Here is a 16,595-nt window from a genome sequence, read left to right as displayed (position 1 = left end):
GAAATTACTTAGGGTAACTGCCTCTGAGGACATCAATCCTGTTGCTTTCTTAAGAGAAACTCAAGAGAGAGAATTAGACGCTGAAGTCCTGTGATTAGACTCTCAGTGTGGGCAGGGTACCTCGCTGTGGGCTTCCCAGTGAGCCCCCAAGTGGGAGGGAATGTTTTATGAAGCTCTTAATGTGTGCCAAGCCGTTGACTGCAATGTTGTATTTCATGTTTACATAATCCCTCTTCGCTACAAGTGCCTACATTTTGGTGTGTCCAAGGTCACAGATAGTAAGTGATGGGTATAGTTAGGTGTTATTTTTAAGGTACTGTCAAAAAAAGAATCTTTTCAATTTCAAGTATGCATTTCCAGACAGTTGAGATGCTATGGTCTTGACCTAGATATTGTTGTCCCCTGGTGTCAGTTTACAGAAACAAAATGACATGGAGGAAATTAACAGACCTGTTGAAGGAAGAAACTTGTAAATTGCACTTTTAAAATAAGGGCCCTACCCTTGCTTTCAGGGGAGATCCCGTTTCATTTCTGTCAACCTGAAAATCACTGGTGAAGAGTGAAGAATAATCATGAGAGCACAGCCGTCTTTACAACATGCGGCGCTTCTGTGAAGGGAGGGCCTGTGTAGGAGGGTCACTGGGGCCACTGGGAGGCAGGCTCAGTGTTGGGCAGGAAGAAGCTTCTCATCACAGCCCTGGGTGATGTTAGGTCCCAATCACAGGGACTCATGAGAGACACTTTGCACTCTATTGTGCTTTATTGTGTTTTCGATATTTTCACTTGTATCAGGACATTTAATTTTCACAGCAATCTTATGCCTATTGTTCCCATTTTACAGTTGAGGTACTGAAATAGAGTGTAATGCAGTCTGTTTCTCAAGGTCACAGAGTAAGTTGGCAATGGAAGATTTTTTGTTTCTAGATGTTTGTCTTGAAAGCTTTGAAACAGAAAAGTTGAAAAAATAGTATAGCAAACACCCGTATATCTAACAGACTAGGTTGAACATTTATAAATATTTTACTGTATTTTTGTGTTCAGCTTCTGTGTATATTTTGCTGACCCATGCTAATGTCGCAGACCTCATGACACTTTCTCCCTCCATAAATGACATATTCACACTGTAGAGATTTGACAATAATTCTCTCATGTCCACTGACACCCAATCCATATTCAATTTCCCCAACTCTCTCAGATTCCCTTATGGATGGATCTGAAGTGCCCATTCACAGTTCACACTTTGCAATTGTGTTTTTCCAATGAGTTTGGTGTTAAAGAGACCACACCAGACGTATTCCCTTCATGGTGTTCTCCATGATCTACTAGAGGCTGGAACCTAAAGGGAGCAGGCAAACCCTCCAATGCTCATTGGTCCGTGGATGCCTGTACGGCTACTATCATGCCATCACAGCAGATCTGAGTAGTTCCAACAGAGACCGTGTGGCCTGCAAAGATGAAACTATGCACTTACTGCCTCTTTCTGTACTGTTTCCCAGCCCCTCAAATATACTATCCTTCTGTTGATCTAACTGTCATATCTAACATTTCTGGGCTGGATGACATATAAACAATCTGCACAAAGGAACATTCATAAAGAACTTCTATTCTCGGTTTATTTTTCTATTGATTTTCATTCATTATTCTCATCCATTACAGTTTTCCTCCCCCTATATCACAGAAGAAATCACAAAAGCCTTATGCGCACAGCATTATGAGCCAAGTGAAAGTGAGTACTCCCTACAGACATTTTCATACTTTTTTTTCCTTCACGGGGATAATAGCTTATATGCACCGAATTATGAGCCAAGTGATGGTGAGTACTCCTTAGAGATATTTTCATCCTTTTTTTTTTGAAATGGATATTTTAACAGTGTGATTGGCCCTTTGATCCTATCCAAGGCTCAAAATACGTGAGAACCATGGAGGGTATTCATAGAGGGGTCCCCATTTTTCAACTTTCTTCTCCATAACAAATTCCCCGTGAGGCCCCTTAGCATCTGAGGGCAAAAGGGCCAAGTACACGGGGGTCTCTGCTCCTTCTTCTGGGGTTTTTATGGCTTCAGGTCCCCCCATGTCGGTTTTCACCCATCCTGGGCAGCAGGCATTCAGGAGGATCTTGTCCCCTCTCCTTTGCTCACTCAGTCTCCTGGCGTAGATTCTGGACAGGACGGTGATGCCCATCTTTGACACTGCATATGCCATGGCCATGACATCAGGCCAGCCTTCCTTTATGTGCACTCCATTCTTCGTGTCTTCCACGAACTTCTTCATGAGCCCCACCAGCTCCTCCTCCGTGATAGTCTCACTTGTAAACTTCCGCTGGAGTTCTGGGCTGCAGTTTTTAAGAGCCAGGAGGCTCATTATGCTAGACACATTCACCACTCTGCCTAAAATGCAACACAGATCGTTACTCAGAAAGGCCTGCACAAGAATGATGAAGAACAAATTCAGTGGGAATTTGTCCACTTGAGAGACAGTTCCCAGTTTGCCATGAGCATTAATGAAGACTGTCTTTATGAGTGAAGGACATGATACAGCCTTGAAACTTGTTTTATCCATAATGTCTTGGATGATGTCAGAGAAATTTTCTAATGGGGAGGGTAGTACCCAGAAGTTCCATAAGAAAATGAAAGTGACTTATACAGGAACATGCTAAAGGGAATGTAAGGAGGTACTCATTAGTGCCAAAGGCTGCCTTTGGGATGCCTTGAGGATGGTGTGGTTACTTGGGCAGTGCTCTATGATCAGCTCTTTCATGACCAACAAAGAGGTGGGTGACTGGTTGATGGATGGCAGAACCTAGGTGAATGGGTAGCATCTGTTTTGGAAGGTTGCCACTCTGATCGAGGAAGGGAAAACCAAGTCAGCTCAGTGGGCTGAATTGCATGCTATTTTCTCTGTATTTGGGTTTTTATCAACTCTTGAGCAGTGACTAATGGCCTGGTAATATGGTGACAGTGAGGAACAGCGGAAACTGAGCTATTAAAAGGATGCTATAGAAAAGAACGAAGTAAATCTTGCAATATGGATGAACCTTGAAAAGACTACACTAAGTTAAAGAGGCCGATCACAAAGACTACATAGGATAAGATTCCATACATATGAGATGTGGAGAAGAAGAAAATCTGGAGCCAGAAAGTAGATTACTGTTGTTTAGAGCTACAAGGAATGGGGGGACACAGGGGTGATAGGATTTCTTTCCGGGGTGATGAGAATGCTGTAGATGGTTCCACAATTCTGCACATATGCTAAAACCACTGAGAGTGACAGCACAGTGGCAGAGTGAGTTGTCCTTTTGTCTCTCCACCCTAAGTTTCAACCATTTGTACATCCACTGACCAACAAAGGACTGCCTGCACGGCACACAGAATGCCTGAGGAATACATGCATCTATACATCTGAAGGTGGGTGGACTGGCCCCATGGGAGGCAGTGGCACTAGAGGAGCAGCCTCCTCTCCTTCCCCTGGTGGGGGTTATTCAAAGCAGGAGTTCTCACACAAGCACACGAGCCAGTGACCAGGGGCTGTAGGGGCAGACACGGGACACCCAGCCCCTTTCCCCTCCCAGGCAGCGTGGCCAGTCTTCCCAGCAGTAGGGACAGCACCCAAAATTCATATTTCCTTGGCAGGGGTGGTATTCCTGGACCTGATGTTTTACAAAGTACATTCTTTCATGCCAGCAACCAGAGGCTGCAGGACCAGGAAGAAGACTCATAGCTTAGCCCCTGCCCTCCCCCAGCAGAGGCAGGTGGCCCCTGTGACCTGTGGCTTCAGGAACCATAGCAGAACCTGTGACCCCACTGCCAGTAGAAGAATCCCAGACACTGGCTCTGCCATCAGTAGAGGCTGCATACAAGACCCCAGACCCTGGAAGTGACCGTGACACCTTTGATCCCAGCACCCCTGGCAGTGGTGCTGCCAGCACCCCAGATAAGCGAGGAGAAGCAGTGCAGGTGGTGCATAGGACAGCTGCACCTGAGTCCATGGAGAGCCTTCAGAGAGCCAGTGTGGGAACATGAGACCAAGGTGACCCCAGAGGCAGCAGAGGTGCTTGCAGCCTGGTGACCCCAGTGGTGACATCTAACACTGCAGTGACATTGCAAGCAGCAAGGCACCAGCAACCTCAGAGGCACAAGCAGCACAAGGCGGGCACTGATGACACCTCCAGCAGAGGCAGTGAAGGGTGAAAAGTGCAGGCTCTCAAATACAACCAGAAGTAGCTGAGAATCAAAGCAACCAAAGTCTCACCCAAATACGAGAGGTGTTTCCTACCACAAATGCACTGGCAAGGATCAACCATCAAGTGCCATGAAGAACTGCAGTAACACAGCAGAACAGAGAGAAAACGACAACTCTCCACAAACCAAACTTGAAGTCCCAGAAGATGACAACCTAACTGACAGAGAATTCAAAATAGCCATCATGAAGAATCTCCACCAGTTACAAGAAAACTCAGAAAGACAGTTAGATGAGCTCAGGAATTGAATTAATGAACAGAAGGAGTAGTTCACCAAAAAGATTGAAATCTTAAAAAAAAAAACCCACAAAGAAACAGAAATTCTGGAGATGAAGGACAATTAATGAGATGAAAAATAAAATCAAAATCATTGAACATAGAGCAGACCATACGGAATAGAGAATTAGTGAGCTCAAAGATAGAATCTAGAAATGATTGTAGGGGAAGAAGAGAGAGAACTAAGAGTTTTAATTTTCTTTTAAGATTGGCACCTGAGCTACCATTGGCTGCCAATCTTGTTTTTCTTCTTCTTGTTCCCAAAGTTACCAGTACATACTTGTAGGTTCTAGTTGTGAGTGGCCCTGGTTGTGCTGTGTGGGATGCCACCTCAACATGGCTTGATGAGCAGTGTCATGTCCATGCCCAGGATCCAAACTGGTGAAACCCTGGGGCGCAGATGTGGAGCACGTAAACTTAAGCACTCAGCCATGGGGCTGGCCCCTGTAAGACTTGTGTTAAATGAAAGAAATTCTATGAATAATATCTGACTCAATTAGGAAAAGCAACATAAGGATAATGGGTATCCCAGAAGGAGAAGAGAGGAAGACGGGAGCAGAGAGCTTATTAAAAAGAAATAATAGCTGAGAACATCCCAAACCTGGGGAAAGAACTGGGTATACAAGTACATGACGCTAATATAACCCCTAATTGTCTCATCACAAAATACCTTCTCCAAAGCGTATCATATTAAAACTGTCAAAAGTCAGTGACAAAGAAAGAATACTAAAGGGGGGCAGAGAGAAGAAAATATCTTACAAAGGAACCCCCATCAAGCTATCAGTAGATTTCTGAGCAGAAATTTTACAGGCTAGAGAGAGTGGAGTGATATATTCAAAATATTGAAAGACAAAACCTATCAGCCAAGAATACTCTATCCAGCCAAGTAACCCTTCAGATATGAAGGAGAAATAAAAGCTTTCACAGAGAAATGAAAGCTGAGGGAGTTTATTGCCACTAGACCTGTCTTACGAGAAATGTTGAATGAAGCCCTCCTACCTGAAACAAGAAGGCAAAGGTAAACAAAGGTTTGACTGAGGTGATGAATAGGCAGAACCAGAAAATTGCAACTGTTTATCAGAATAAACATTAGTAAACATTTAATTATAACATAAAGGGTAAAAGGAAAGAAAGCATCAAGAATAACAATAAGCACTTCAATTTGGTAACAAACTGACAACACAAAAAAGAATAATTTGTGAAAACAAAAACATACATTGTCAAGAGGAAAAGGAGGGAACCTGCATAGGCTATATAGATAGGATCTACCAGCAAAAGAGGGACTATCTCATCTATGAGATCTTTTATACAGGCCTCAAGGTAACCAAAATCAAAAAACCAGAGCAGAGTGAAAAATCACAAATAAAAGGGACACTGAGAAAAATATTACAGAGAGCCACCAAACTGAAATGGCAGACAGTAATACAAAGAAAAAGTAACAATGGAAATATATAGCAACCAGAAATGAGAAGATAAAATGGCAGCATTCAGCCCTCATATATCAATAATCACTCTAAATGCAAATTCTTTGAATTTACCCATCAACACACACAACGTGGCTGGATGGATTAAAAAACAAGATCCAACAATATGCTGCCTCCTGGAAACACATCTCAGCTGTAAAGAGAAACAGGTTCAGAGAGAAGGGATGGAATGATATTGGCAAGCAAAAGAAAGCTGGTGTAGCCAAACTTGTCAAACACAAAATAGACTTCAAGCCAAAAAAGACAACAAGAGACAGAGACATTCATTATGATGAAAGGGACATTCCACCAAGAAGATATAACACTTATTAATACATATGCACCTAACACATGAGCACCAAAGTATATACAGCAACTGTTAACAGACCTAAAGGAAGAAATCGGAAGGAAGAGAATAATAGTAGGGGACTTTAACACCCCACTTATATCAATGGATAGATCATCCAGACAGAAAATCAAGAAGGAAACAGTCGCCTAAATGAAACATTAGATGTGATGGACTTAATAGATATATAGAGAACATTCCAACCCAAAGCAGCAGAATAAACATTCTTCTCAAGTGCACATGGAAAATTCTCAAACATAGACCATATGTCAGAAAAGAAAACAAGCCTCAATAAATTTAAGGAGATGGAATTCATATCAAGCATCTTTTCTGAACACAGTGATATGCAACTGGAAATCAACTAGAAGCAGAAAGCAGGAATAGTCATAAATATGTAGAGACCAAAAAACATGCTACTGAACAACTATTGGGTCAATTAAGAAATCAAATGAGAAGTAAAAAAAATAGCTGAAGACAAATGAAAGTGAAAACACTACATACCAAAATTTTTGGGATGCAGCAAAAGCAGTACTAATAGGGAACTTCACAGCAAGATAAGACAAAGAGGAAAATCTCAAAGGAGCAATGTAACAATATAGCCAAGGGAACTAGAACAAAGCCTAAAGTCAGTAGAAGGAAGGAAATTATAAAAGTCAGAGTAGAAGTAAATGAAATAAAGGCTAAAAAAAAAAAAAAAAAGAAGGATCCATGAAACTAAGAGCTGGTTTTCTGCAAAGATAAACAAAACTGACACACCCATAGCCAGACTCACTGATAAGAAGTAGATAAGGCTCAAATAAATAAAATCAGCAGTGAAAGAGGATAAATTATAATGAATACCACAGAAATACAAAGGATTTTAAGAGACTACTGTGAAAATCTATGCTCTAACAAACTGGATAACCTAGAAGAAATGGCTAAATTCTTAGAATCATACAACCTCCCCAACCTGGATCAAGAAGAAATAGAGAATCTGAAGAGACCAATTACAAGTAAAGAGATTGAAATACTACTCAAAAACCTCCCCCAAAACAGAAGTCCAGGGCCAGACAGCTTCTCTGGTGAATTGTACCAAACATTCAAAGAAAATTAAATACCTGTCCTTCTTAAACTCTTCCAAAAAATTGAAGAGGATGGGATGACTCCTGTCTTATCTTACGAGGCCAAAATTACCCTGATACCAAAACCTGACAAGGACAACACGAAAAAGGCAAGTTACAGGCCAATGTAGCTGATGAAGCCAGATGCCCAAATCCTCAACAACATATTAGCAAATGGAATACAACAATACATTCAAAGGATCCTACACCACAATCAAGTGGGGTTTACTCCAGGGATGCAGGGATGGTTCAGCATCCACAGCTCAATCAAAGTGAAGCCCCGCATTAAGAAAATATAGAATAAAATTCACGTGATCATCTTAATAGATATAGAGCAAGCATTTGACAAGATACAGGATCCATTTATGATAAAACTCTCAACAAAATGGGTATAGAAGGGAAGTACCTCAACATAATAAAGGCCAAATATGACAGACTCACAGCCAACATCATCCTGAATTGTGAACAACAGAAAGCTATTCTTCTAAGAATGGGGACAAGACAAGGTTACCCACTCTCACCACTCTTATTCAACAGAGTATTGGAAGTCCTAGCCAGGGGGATTAGGCAAGAAAAAGAAAGAAAGATCTATCCAAATCGGAAAGGAAGAAGTTAAATTGTCATTATTTGTGGATGACATGATTCTATATACAGAAATCCCTAAAGAATCCACCAAAAAACTATTAGAAATAATGAATACAGTAAAGTTGCAGGGTAGAAAATCAACATACATAAATCAGGTGCATTTCTATACATTAACAATGACCTAGCAGAAAGAGAAATGAAGAATACAATCCCATTTACAACTGCAATAAAAAGAATAAAATACCTAGGAAATAAATTCTAACCAAGGAGGTGAAAGATCCATAGACTGAAAACCACGAGACATTATTGAAAGAAATTAAAGACACATAAAAAAAAATGGAAAGATATTCCATGCTCACTGGATTGGAAGAAAAAACATAGGTAAAATGTCTGTATAACCGAAAGCAATCTACAGATTTGACACAATCCCATCGGAATCCCAATGACGTTTTTCACAGAAATAGAACTGAGAATCCCAAAATTTATGAGGAACAACAAAAGACCCCACATAGCCAAATGAATCCTGAAAAACATGAAAAACAAAGCTGGAGGTATCACACTCCCTGAATTCAAAATATACTACAAAGCTATAGCAATCAAAAGAGTATGGTACTGGCAGAAAAACAGACACACAGATCAATGGAACAGAATCAAGAGCCCAGAAGTAAACTTACATAGTTATGGACAGCTAATGTTTTTACCAAGGAGCCTAGAACATGCAATTGAGAGCAGAAAGTCTCTTCAATAAATGGTGCTGGGAAAACTGGACAGCCACATGCAAAAGAATGAATGTAGACTGTTATCTTACACCATACGAGAAGATTAACTCAAGATGGATGAAAGACTTGAAGGTAAGACCTGAAACCATAAATCTCCTAGAAGAAAACATAGGCACTACACTTTTCAACACCTGTCTTAGCAGTATCATTTGGAATACCAAGTCTCCACAGGCAAGGAAAACAAAAGAAAAAATAAGCAAATGGGACTACATCAACTACAAAGTTTCTGCACAGAAAAGGAAACCATCAGCAAAACACAATGTCAGCCTACCAACTGGGAGAAAATACTTGCAAGTCATATATGAAGGGGTTAATTTACACAATATTATATAAAGAAATCATACAAGCCAACAATGAAAAATGATACCCGACCAACAAACAGGCAGAGGATATGAACAGACATATTCCCAAGGAAGATGTACAGATGGCCAACAGGCACATGAAAAGTTGTTTAACATCACGAATTATTAGGGAAATGCAAATAAAAACTATAATGAGATATCACCTCACACCTGTCAGAATGGCTATTAGTAAAAGATAAGAAACAACAAAGGCTGCTGGAGAGGATGTAGAAAAAAGGGATACCCTCAGTATACTGTGGGTGCGAACGAAAAGTGGTGCAGCCACTATGGAAAACAGTATGGAGATTTCTCAAAAAATTAAAAATAGAAATACCATATGATCCACCTATTCTCCTTCTGGGTATTTATCCAGGAAACATGAAAACACTAACTGGAAAAGATATATGAATGCTCATCCTCATTGCAGCAGTACTCACAATGGGCAAGACTTGGAAGTCACCTGAGTGCCCATCGACGGACTAATGGATAAAGAAGATGTGATACATATGTACACTGGAAAGTGTACACAGCATAAAAACAGATGAAATTTTGCCATTTGTGAGAACATGGATGGACTTTGAGGGTATTATGCTTAGTAAAAGAAGTCAAACACAGTAAGACAAATACCGTACTCATTTGCACATATGTCTGATAGATAAACAAACAAATGAATACTTAAAAAAAAAAACAGATTAGTGGTCTCCACCAGAGGAGCAGATAGTGGTGGCAGGGGAAAGAGGTAAAGGGGCACGTATGTATGGTGACAGATGGAAATCAGACTTCTGGTGGTGAACAGGATGCAGTCCATACAGCAGCTGAAATATAATGATGTACACCTGAAATTGACACAATGTTGTGAACACATGTGACCTCGATAACAAAAGCAAAACCTGTGAATTGTATACTTTAAATGGGTAAAGTGTATGGTGTGTGAATTATACTGAATAAAGCTGTTCAAAGTGTAGACAAAGCAAAGCATCACACTTCTCACTAGTTTTTTTTCGAAACAGTCGTTAGTATGCATTAAAAAAACCTATTAACATGTATAAAGAGTTTACTAATTTTACATCTACAATTAATATTTTAAGTGGTATAAACAAGACATGAGACTATACCATCAATAAGAGATTCAAACAAATTAGGAAACTCTCCCTTTTGAATGTAAATATTGGGAAGACTGTTACCATCAGTTAACATGAGCTCCATCCCACCTAAGAATGGCAGCGCCAAAAAATATTCCATAAAAAAGATAATCCATAGCACTATGACTCTCATTAAATAATCCACTACACAACAACACGAACTATGGTAAGTGTCTTGTAATCCTCCAACAGTCTTGTAGGATGAACTCACTTTAGAAACGAGTCACAGCTACTCCAGTCCTTCCTTTCATCTGGAACACGTGAAGCATAAGATAAACTGAACTTCTTTGTCGAAACGCTTTAGTCAACCTCACTCAAAGGTCCTACTAGAATTTAATTCATTCTCAATAATATTACCTGCCTCTCTCGTCAGTCAAAAGCACGTGTCCTCATGTTTCGTGAATCCAAAGGCCAACACATAGAAGGATATGAAGAAACAAAAGACAGTGGCAGAGGAAGCCACAGTGCGCAACCGGTATAGCAGAAAGGCAGCTACAATTACTCATAGGGCTTTGAAATCATATTCCCAGAGACTCTAGTCTCTGAAACCTGTGATAGTAGACGGAGAAACTGTCCTTTCTCTAGGCTGTTTATACACTGTAATAAAGTGATGACCTCTCTTCTATTGTATTATCTATCTCAGGAAGTCTAGAATCAGCTGGGAAAATACTTACCTGTGTACGGTGGGGAAACCTGACCGGGGAGTCCAAGGGTCTGTGTAGGGTAAATTCCTGGATGTGGGTGCTGCATCCCACTCCATCTTCCCCATGCCGGTCCCTCCCACTAACCAATCCCCAAGACGTGGCACCTGCCTGGGTGCCTCTCCTCAGAGCTGGGTGTGACTGTAGCCGCTTCTGATCTGACAGCTCTGGCTGGAAACACACAGGCAGGCGCACTTGTTGGAAGATACACAGCAAAGACTGTGACCCAAGTGTTTCGTCTCCAGAGTGTACTCCTGGCTTTCAGAATGCAGTTCAGGGACACTGCACTGCAATGCACACAGCTAATCCTCTAAGAAGTGTTATGGGCCATTCATACTTTCTTGTGCTAAGGGTGTGTGAGTGTGTACGTGTTTGTGTGAGAATTAGTGGCCTTTTATAATACTCACTCCACATTGATGATAAAAGTATGTCATTCTTCTAAAAAAGGACCCTTTCACTGGTGGGGCTGGGGTGCCTGTCAGGCTTACAGTTTATCCGGGCCGTTATCCCGTGTCTGACCAGGAATCAGTTTTAAGGATGCATATTTTACTTTAAGGTATAAATAAATGGAAACACATAGACCACGTTCCCAGGGCTTAACACTCGGTAGCTGCTCAAGAACTCTTTGGATGACTGTCCCCTCATGGCTCTGCCCGAGCATCTCTCCTTCACTCTACCAACTCTCACAACTGAAAACCAGGGCCACAGTGATCTGGACAACAAGGGATACCGTAGACATCATGTCATCTCCAGAAACAAGCTGCACGAGCATTACTTGGTTCGAATTGTCTATCCAGGGGTATTAAGTGCACGTCTGTTTTTCTGGAACTTTTATGACTTCACATTCGTCACTAAGTTCATTTTTATCTAATTCCAAGAGTACCTGTAGTTACGTCTCTGGGTTGAAAAGGGGTGTCATGAAAGACTGCAGGGTTTTAAACTGTGTCTCCTGCAACCCTCTGGGTTTCCCTGTGGTGCCCTGGGGGCTCTGTGCTGAGGGACACATTGGTCCCAATCAAGCTGAGTCTTCTTTTGTCATATGTCACCCTGGCCTGACTGGGTACAGCTTCACTCATTCTTCACTTGAAGAATGGGATCCTCGGCCTAAAATATTTGAGAATCATTGAGTAGTGGGGAGAACAATTAGCTTGGATGCCACATGACTGAGGCCCACATCCAGCTGTGCATGTGACCTTGAGCTTTGTTTTGCCTCCATGTTCTTATTGGCACAATATCTGAAATGCTTAGCACAGCACATCAAGAAACGTCCATCCACTCATCCTTTCTAGACCACAAAACGTCGGAGGTGGAACAATCTGTAGTACAGTATATTCCCTCCAACTTCCTCTGGTGATTTTCCAGACTGTACAAAGTTGAAAAGTGGTGCCTGTTTCAATGAAGATTGGCAACACTTCTTTAAAGGTTTAGTTGGTGAGTGCAGCCTTAACAAGGCCGTTTGTTCCCTCCTAGGGCTCTTCAAGCTAACGTGCGATGAACAGGAGTGTGCAGTTTTCAAGCGTTTGCTTGATTCCTCAGAGACGGGTTTTCCTTAGTATCTTTTCAAATAAATATACATTCTAATTTATTAGGAAAATCAGAATAACAGCCTGCCAGCATTAAAGACAGCATTCTTCAAATTCAGGAAGATGCTCGCTTCTGGGAACAGTTGGGAAATGAGATGGGAAGGGGTGAAGGGATATAAACGGCATTGATATTGATTGATTGGTGAAGTTCAGTGGAGGGTACCTGGGCAGGATAGGTCTTATCTTTTCTGTGGTTAGGGTATTCAGAACAACTCTTTTAAGAGCGGATTAAAAATAAAAAGAAATTCATACTATTATCGCTCAGTAATCCTTAAGGTCACAATACTCTCTTTTTCTCCTTCCGCACCAGAAACAAACTACACATTCCCCTTATGGATGTCTTCTGCTTCCCACAGAGATTCTGTGGAAACCATTCCGGCTCATTCTCTGTATCTTCAGACCTGAGATGAGGGAGAGCTGAGACAGTATTTATTTTTGGTTAGCCTAGCTAGGACTTGTCTCAAATTATCTCCCCAAAGAGTGTTGAATAAAATCATGATGGCATGAACTTCTGTGGCTGCCTTTCATCGCAAATAATGGAAGAACTCTTCTATTTCAGAAGGCAAGAAAACTTTGCTGTATAGCGAGAATGCGGCATGTATTTACTATAATATAATATAGCATGCATATTAACTCTAGCTTTGGTGAGGCAAGATCAGTTGTTTGAATACAGCCTGCCTTAGCAAATCTGTGAGTGTCCATTCCTCTTCTTGACCAAGCACAGACACAGCAGAAACTAACACAGCCCAGTGAAGTAAGAAAAATACCCATCCAGAAGTCATTAGTATGATTCCAAGAGGAATACATATAGAATGTGTGGTGGTGGCACAAGGAATTCCATTGCTGCCCTCTAGTGTTGGTGTGAGTGAGGGGGGTGAAGTGACTGCAAAATAGCTGTCCCTTGAGGCCCTAGGAACCAAGTGTTAGAAGAAGTCACAGAACTTTCCAGGAGGACAGGACAGGGAAACAGGGCAGAATTGAGAGTAAGCTGTATGTGTATGTACTCAATTCCAAGCCACACCTCTTAATCTTTCTAAAAGTGTCGGCTTGTTTTATTGGTGTGTTTAATGGGTGGTGGCTCCCCTCCATCCCATTACCTTGGGGTGAGTATTACAGTTGTTTACAACCAAAGATGTATGATAGTTTGTTTTGTCCAGAACATAGCACATTGAAGGGCAGTTAAAAGCATCCTGGTATTATGCAAGTCAAATTACAGAGATCACTGCAAGCCTCACGAAGGGCTAGGACTTTGCTTCTGATGGATTTTCAGGAGGGAGTAAGCAAGCAGAGAGCACAGAGAATGCCCAGAAAGGAAAAGACTCAAGAAAGAAGCTCCCTTAGGAGGGTTTGCAACTGTCCAGCAATGACAGCTGAGAGTCTGTCATAGAGCTGGGATGGAGGAGAAGGCTTGCAGAGAAACAGGGTAGGACCACTCGTAGGACCTGGTAGGTGATATTAAGGGGGCGGGCATGGTGACACCCAGGATCCTAGTGGGTGGATGGTGGGGTCAGTGACCAAGATGATTTGGGGCAAGGACAGTGCATTTTTAAAATGTGTGTTTTGGATGTGGGAATTCAGGGGAGGGAAGGAAGGCTCAGGAAGAGATGGAGAGGCAGGAGGACAAATATGTGTGTCTAGAAGTGTGGAAATGTTCTAGACAGGTGAGAGATTTGAAGGGGACCTAGTGAACTGGGGGTAGGGAAGGCTCCACTAGCCCGAACAGGATCACTGTGAGAGAGGGAGACACAGGCCAGAGTGTCCAGGATGGAATCCTCAAGGAGCTCTAAAGTGTGAAGAGCACAGAGCAAATAAAGAGCCTCTCTGAGGACTTTTGAAGGAAGACCTGAAAGATAAGAGCCATTTATATAATGATCAGTGGCACAGAGAATACCCATGACAGCTGGACAAGTGTGTACAGAGCTGGAAGCAGAAGGACACCAGGCCTGGTGGAGACACAAGAAGGAGGCCAGTGTGGCTGAGCAGGGAGAGGTGGTGGGAGCCTGTAGATGAGATCAGGGGCAGGCAGCGCAGATCGTGCCAGAACCAGCATGGCTTGGGCTCCTCATCGGACTCACCATGGGGCTTTATGAGAGGCAGTAGCTCCGTGCAGAGATCTCGGGTACCAAAAAAGTTTGTTTTCATTGTCACTTCAGCTTGAATATGAATCGGTGTGGAATCTGGAACTTTTAGTGGAGAAAGAGAACAAAGTTAATAAACTAAAGTAGTACTCATGGTAAAAATACAAGAATGATACAAACTGTTTTTTACATACAGATTCTGGTGAATTGCAAGTAATGGCTTGGTTAAGTTAAGAATGTGACAATACTCATGTCATTTCCTGGCTTAATACTGTATAGAGTTGTAAGATGGCACCATTAGGGGAGACTAAGTGAAGGATGCAGGTGGGATCTCTCTGTACCATTCTTAAAATTTCTTGTTGTTTTTTAAAACAAGTTAAGTCGCGAAACTGCTCTAAAGTGCATTCCAAGAGAAACCGTGAAAACCTGGAGGAGATCCTTAAGAGTCTGTGCCATGGAAATGCAAAGTCTCTTTGCTGGAAAGTGTTGCGAGTCTCAGAGGTCTCTGCTCTCTCTGTAGCCTCCAGTCTGACCTCTTTCCCTAGGGAGATTGTTCTAGATCCCCTGAGAGCTAAGATCTCCATAGCAGCATTTCAGACCCCAACCCACTCTTGCTGGCCACCCTCACAGAGGCTGCCTCCCCTCTCAGCTCACATCCACTTACTAGGGTAGGCAATGCCTGCGTTGTTGACCAGCAGGTCAAGGCCGCCATACTCCTTGAGCAGGAAGTCGCGCAGTGTCCGGATGCTCTGGGGGTCGTCAATGTCCAGCTGGTGGAAGCGTGGGCTCAGGCCCTGGGCCTGCAGCTGCTGCACGGCAGCCTGGCCCCGCGTGGTGTCCCTTGCCGTGAGCACCACATCCCCGGAGAACTGCTGGCACAGATCACGCAGGATAGTGAAGCCGATGCCCTTGTTAGCCCCAGTCACCAGCGCCACACGGGTGTAAGACATGGCTGGGTAGCGGGTGTGTGAGGCACTTGTGTGGGCAGCAGACAGGGCTATGAGCCACAGCAGCGCTCACTGGGGAGCCCTGGCCAAAGTCAGAGAGTCTGCAGAGAAATGAGTTCTGGGATCCAGTGCTGTGATTTCCTGAGAAGGAGGCCCCACCTCCATCCCTCCCTCCTAGGAGGGGCCAAATGTTCCAAAGGTTTCCTAAGCCCCTCTCCTGGGTCCACCTCTTTTCCACTCTGCACCCTCGGCCAAAAGGACACAGGTCTCCCTTTTGATCTCACTTCTGAGGTAAGCAATCTTGCAGCCTGGGGAGGTGTGCTACCGCCAAAGCAAAGCTGGTTGGTGATAAGTCAAGTAGGGAACTAGAAACTCACAGCAGATTTACTAAAGAAACTATTTTGGGAGAACCCCAAAAGGAGAAAAGGAGTGCAGAGTAATGCCTTGGACTTGGGTCATCATCCACTGCAGAATGGGAAGTGTTGCTTTTTCCTAAGATTCAAGGAAATGACATAGACAGGCTAACTGCTTCTGAGGACATCGATCCCATTGCTTTCTTAAGAGAAACTCAAAAGAGAGAATTAGAGACTTAGGTCCCATGATTAGACTTTCAGTGTGGGCAGGGTACCTCGCTGTGTGCCTCCCAGTGAGCCCTCAAGTGGGACGCAAGGTTTTATTGAAGCTCTTAGTGTGTGCCAAGGCATTGATTGCAAAGTTTTATATAATGGTTACATAATCCTTGTTTGCTAAAAGTGGGGTGGACTTTGATTTTGTCCAAGGTGAGAGATAATAATTGGTGTATAGAGTTAGGTGTTATTTTTAAGGTCCTAAGAAAAAAACGATCTTTGCAATTTCAAATATATATTTCCAAACAGTTGAGATGCTATTGTGTTGATCTAGACATTGTTGTCCTCTTGGGTCAGTTTGCAAAAGAAAAAAAGTAACAGAGGAAATAAAGTGCCTGGTTGAAGGGAGAAGCTTGTAAACTTCATTTTAGTTTATTTTTTATTTTATTTT

At 42.5% G+C, this 16,595-nt stretch overlaps 2 protein-coding genes across 17 annotated transcripts in view; one reads left to right on the top strand and one right to left on the bottom strand.

Annotated features, from left to right (window-relative positions):
• SETD4 (SET domain containing 4) overlaps positions 1-16,595 on the top strand; it is a 286,569-nt gene that overhangs the window by 157,020 nt on the left and 112,954 nt on the right. The window contains exon 1 of one of the 16 annotated variants that reach the window (XM_070597422.1): positions 15,847-15,869. The exons of the other annotated variants lie outside the window; for them this stretch is intronic. The gene's annotated coding sequence lies outside the window, so the exon portion shown is untranslated. Of the gene's footprint in view, positions 1-15,846; positions 15,870-16,595 lie in introns of those variants that run through there. 16 annotated transcript variants of the gene reach the window in all.
• LOC139073341 (carbonyl reductase [NADPH] 1-like) lies at positions 1,592-16,268 on the bottom strand. Its single transcript, XM_070597450.1, has 3 exons — positions 15,296-16,268; positions 14,629-14,736; positions 1,592-2,387 (listed from the first exon to the last, which is right to left on the bottom strand). The coding sequence occupies exons 1-3, from the start codon at positions 15,579-15,581 to the stop codon at positions 1,891-1,893; spliced, it is 891 nt and encodes a 296-aa protein (XP_070453551.1). The 5' UTR covers positions 15,582-16,268; the 3' UTR covers positions 1,592-1,890.

Source organism: Equus przewalskii, chromosome 27, assembly GCF_037783145.1.
Source record: "Equus przewalskii isolate Varuska chromosome 27, EquPr2, whole genome shotgun sequence".
NCBI classification, from domain to species: domain Eukaryota; kingdom Metazoa; phylum Chordata; class Mammalia; order Perissodactyla; family Equidae; genus Equus; species Equus przewalskii.
The sequence above is the reverse complement of the archived record's forward strand: the minus strand, read 5'-3'. Positions and strand labels throughout refer to the sequence as shown.

Coding starts and splice junctions, on each gene's coding strand:
- LOC139073341 (XM_070597450.1), bottom strand. CDS start 15,581: ATGTCTTACACCCGTGTGGCGCTGGTGACTGGGGCTAACAAGGGCATC. Junction 14,737..15,295: donor CGCAGGCATTGCCTACCCTA/GTAAGTGGATGT, acceptor CTCCACTAAAAG/TTCCAGATTCCACACCGATT. Junction 2,388..14,628: donor GCCTCTCATAAAGCCCCATG/GTGAGTCCGATG, acceptor GTTGCATTTTAG/GCAGAGTGGTGAATGTGTCT.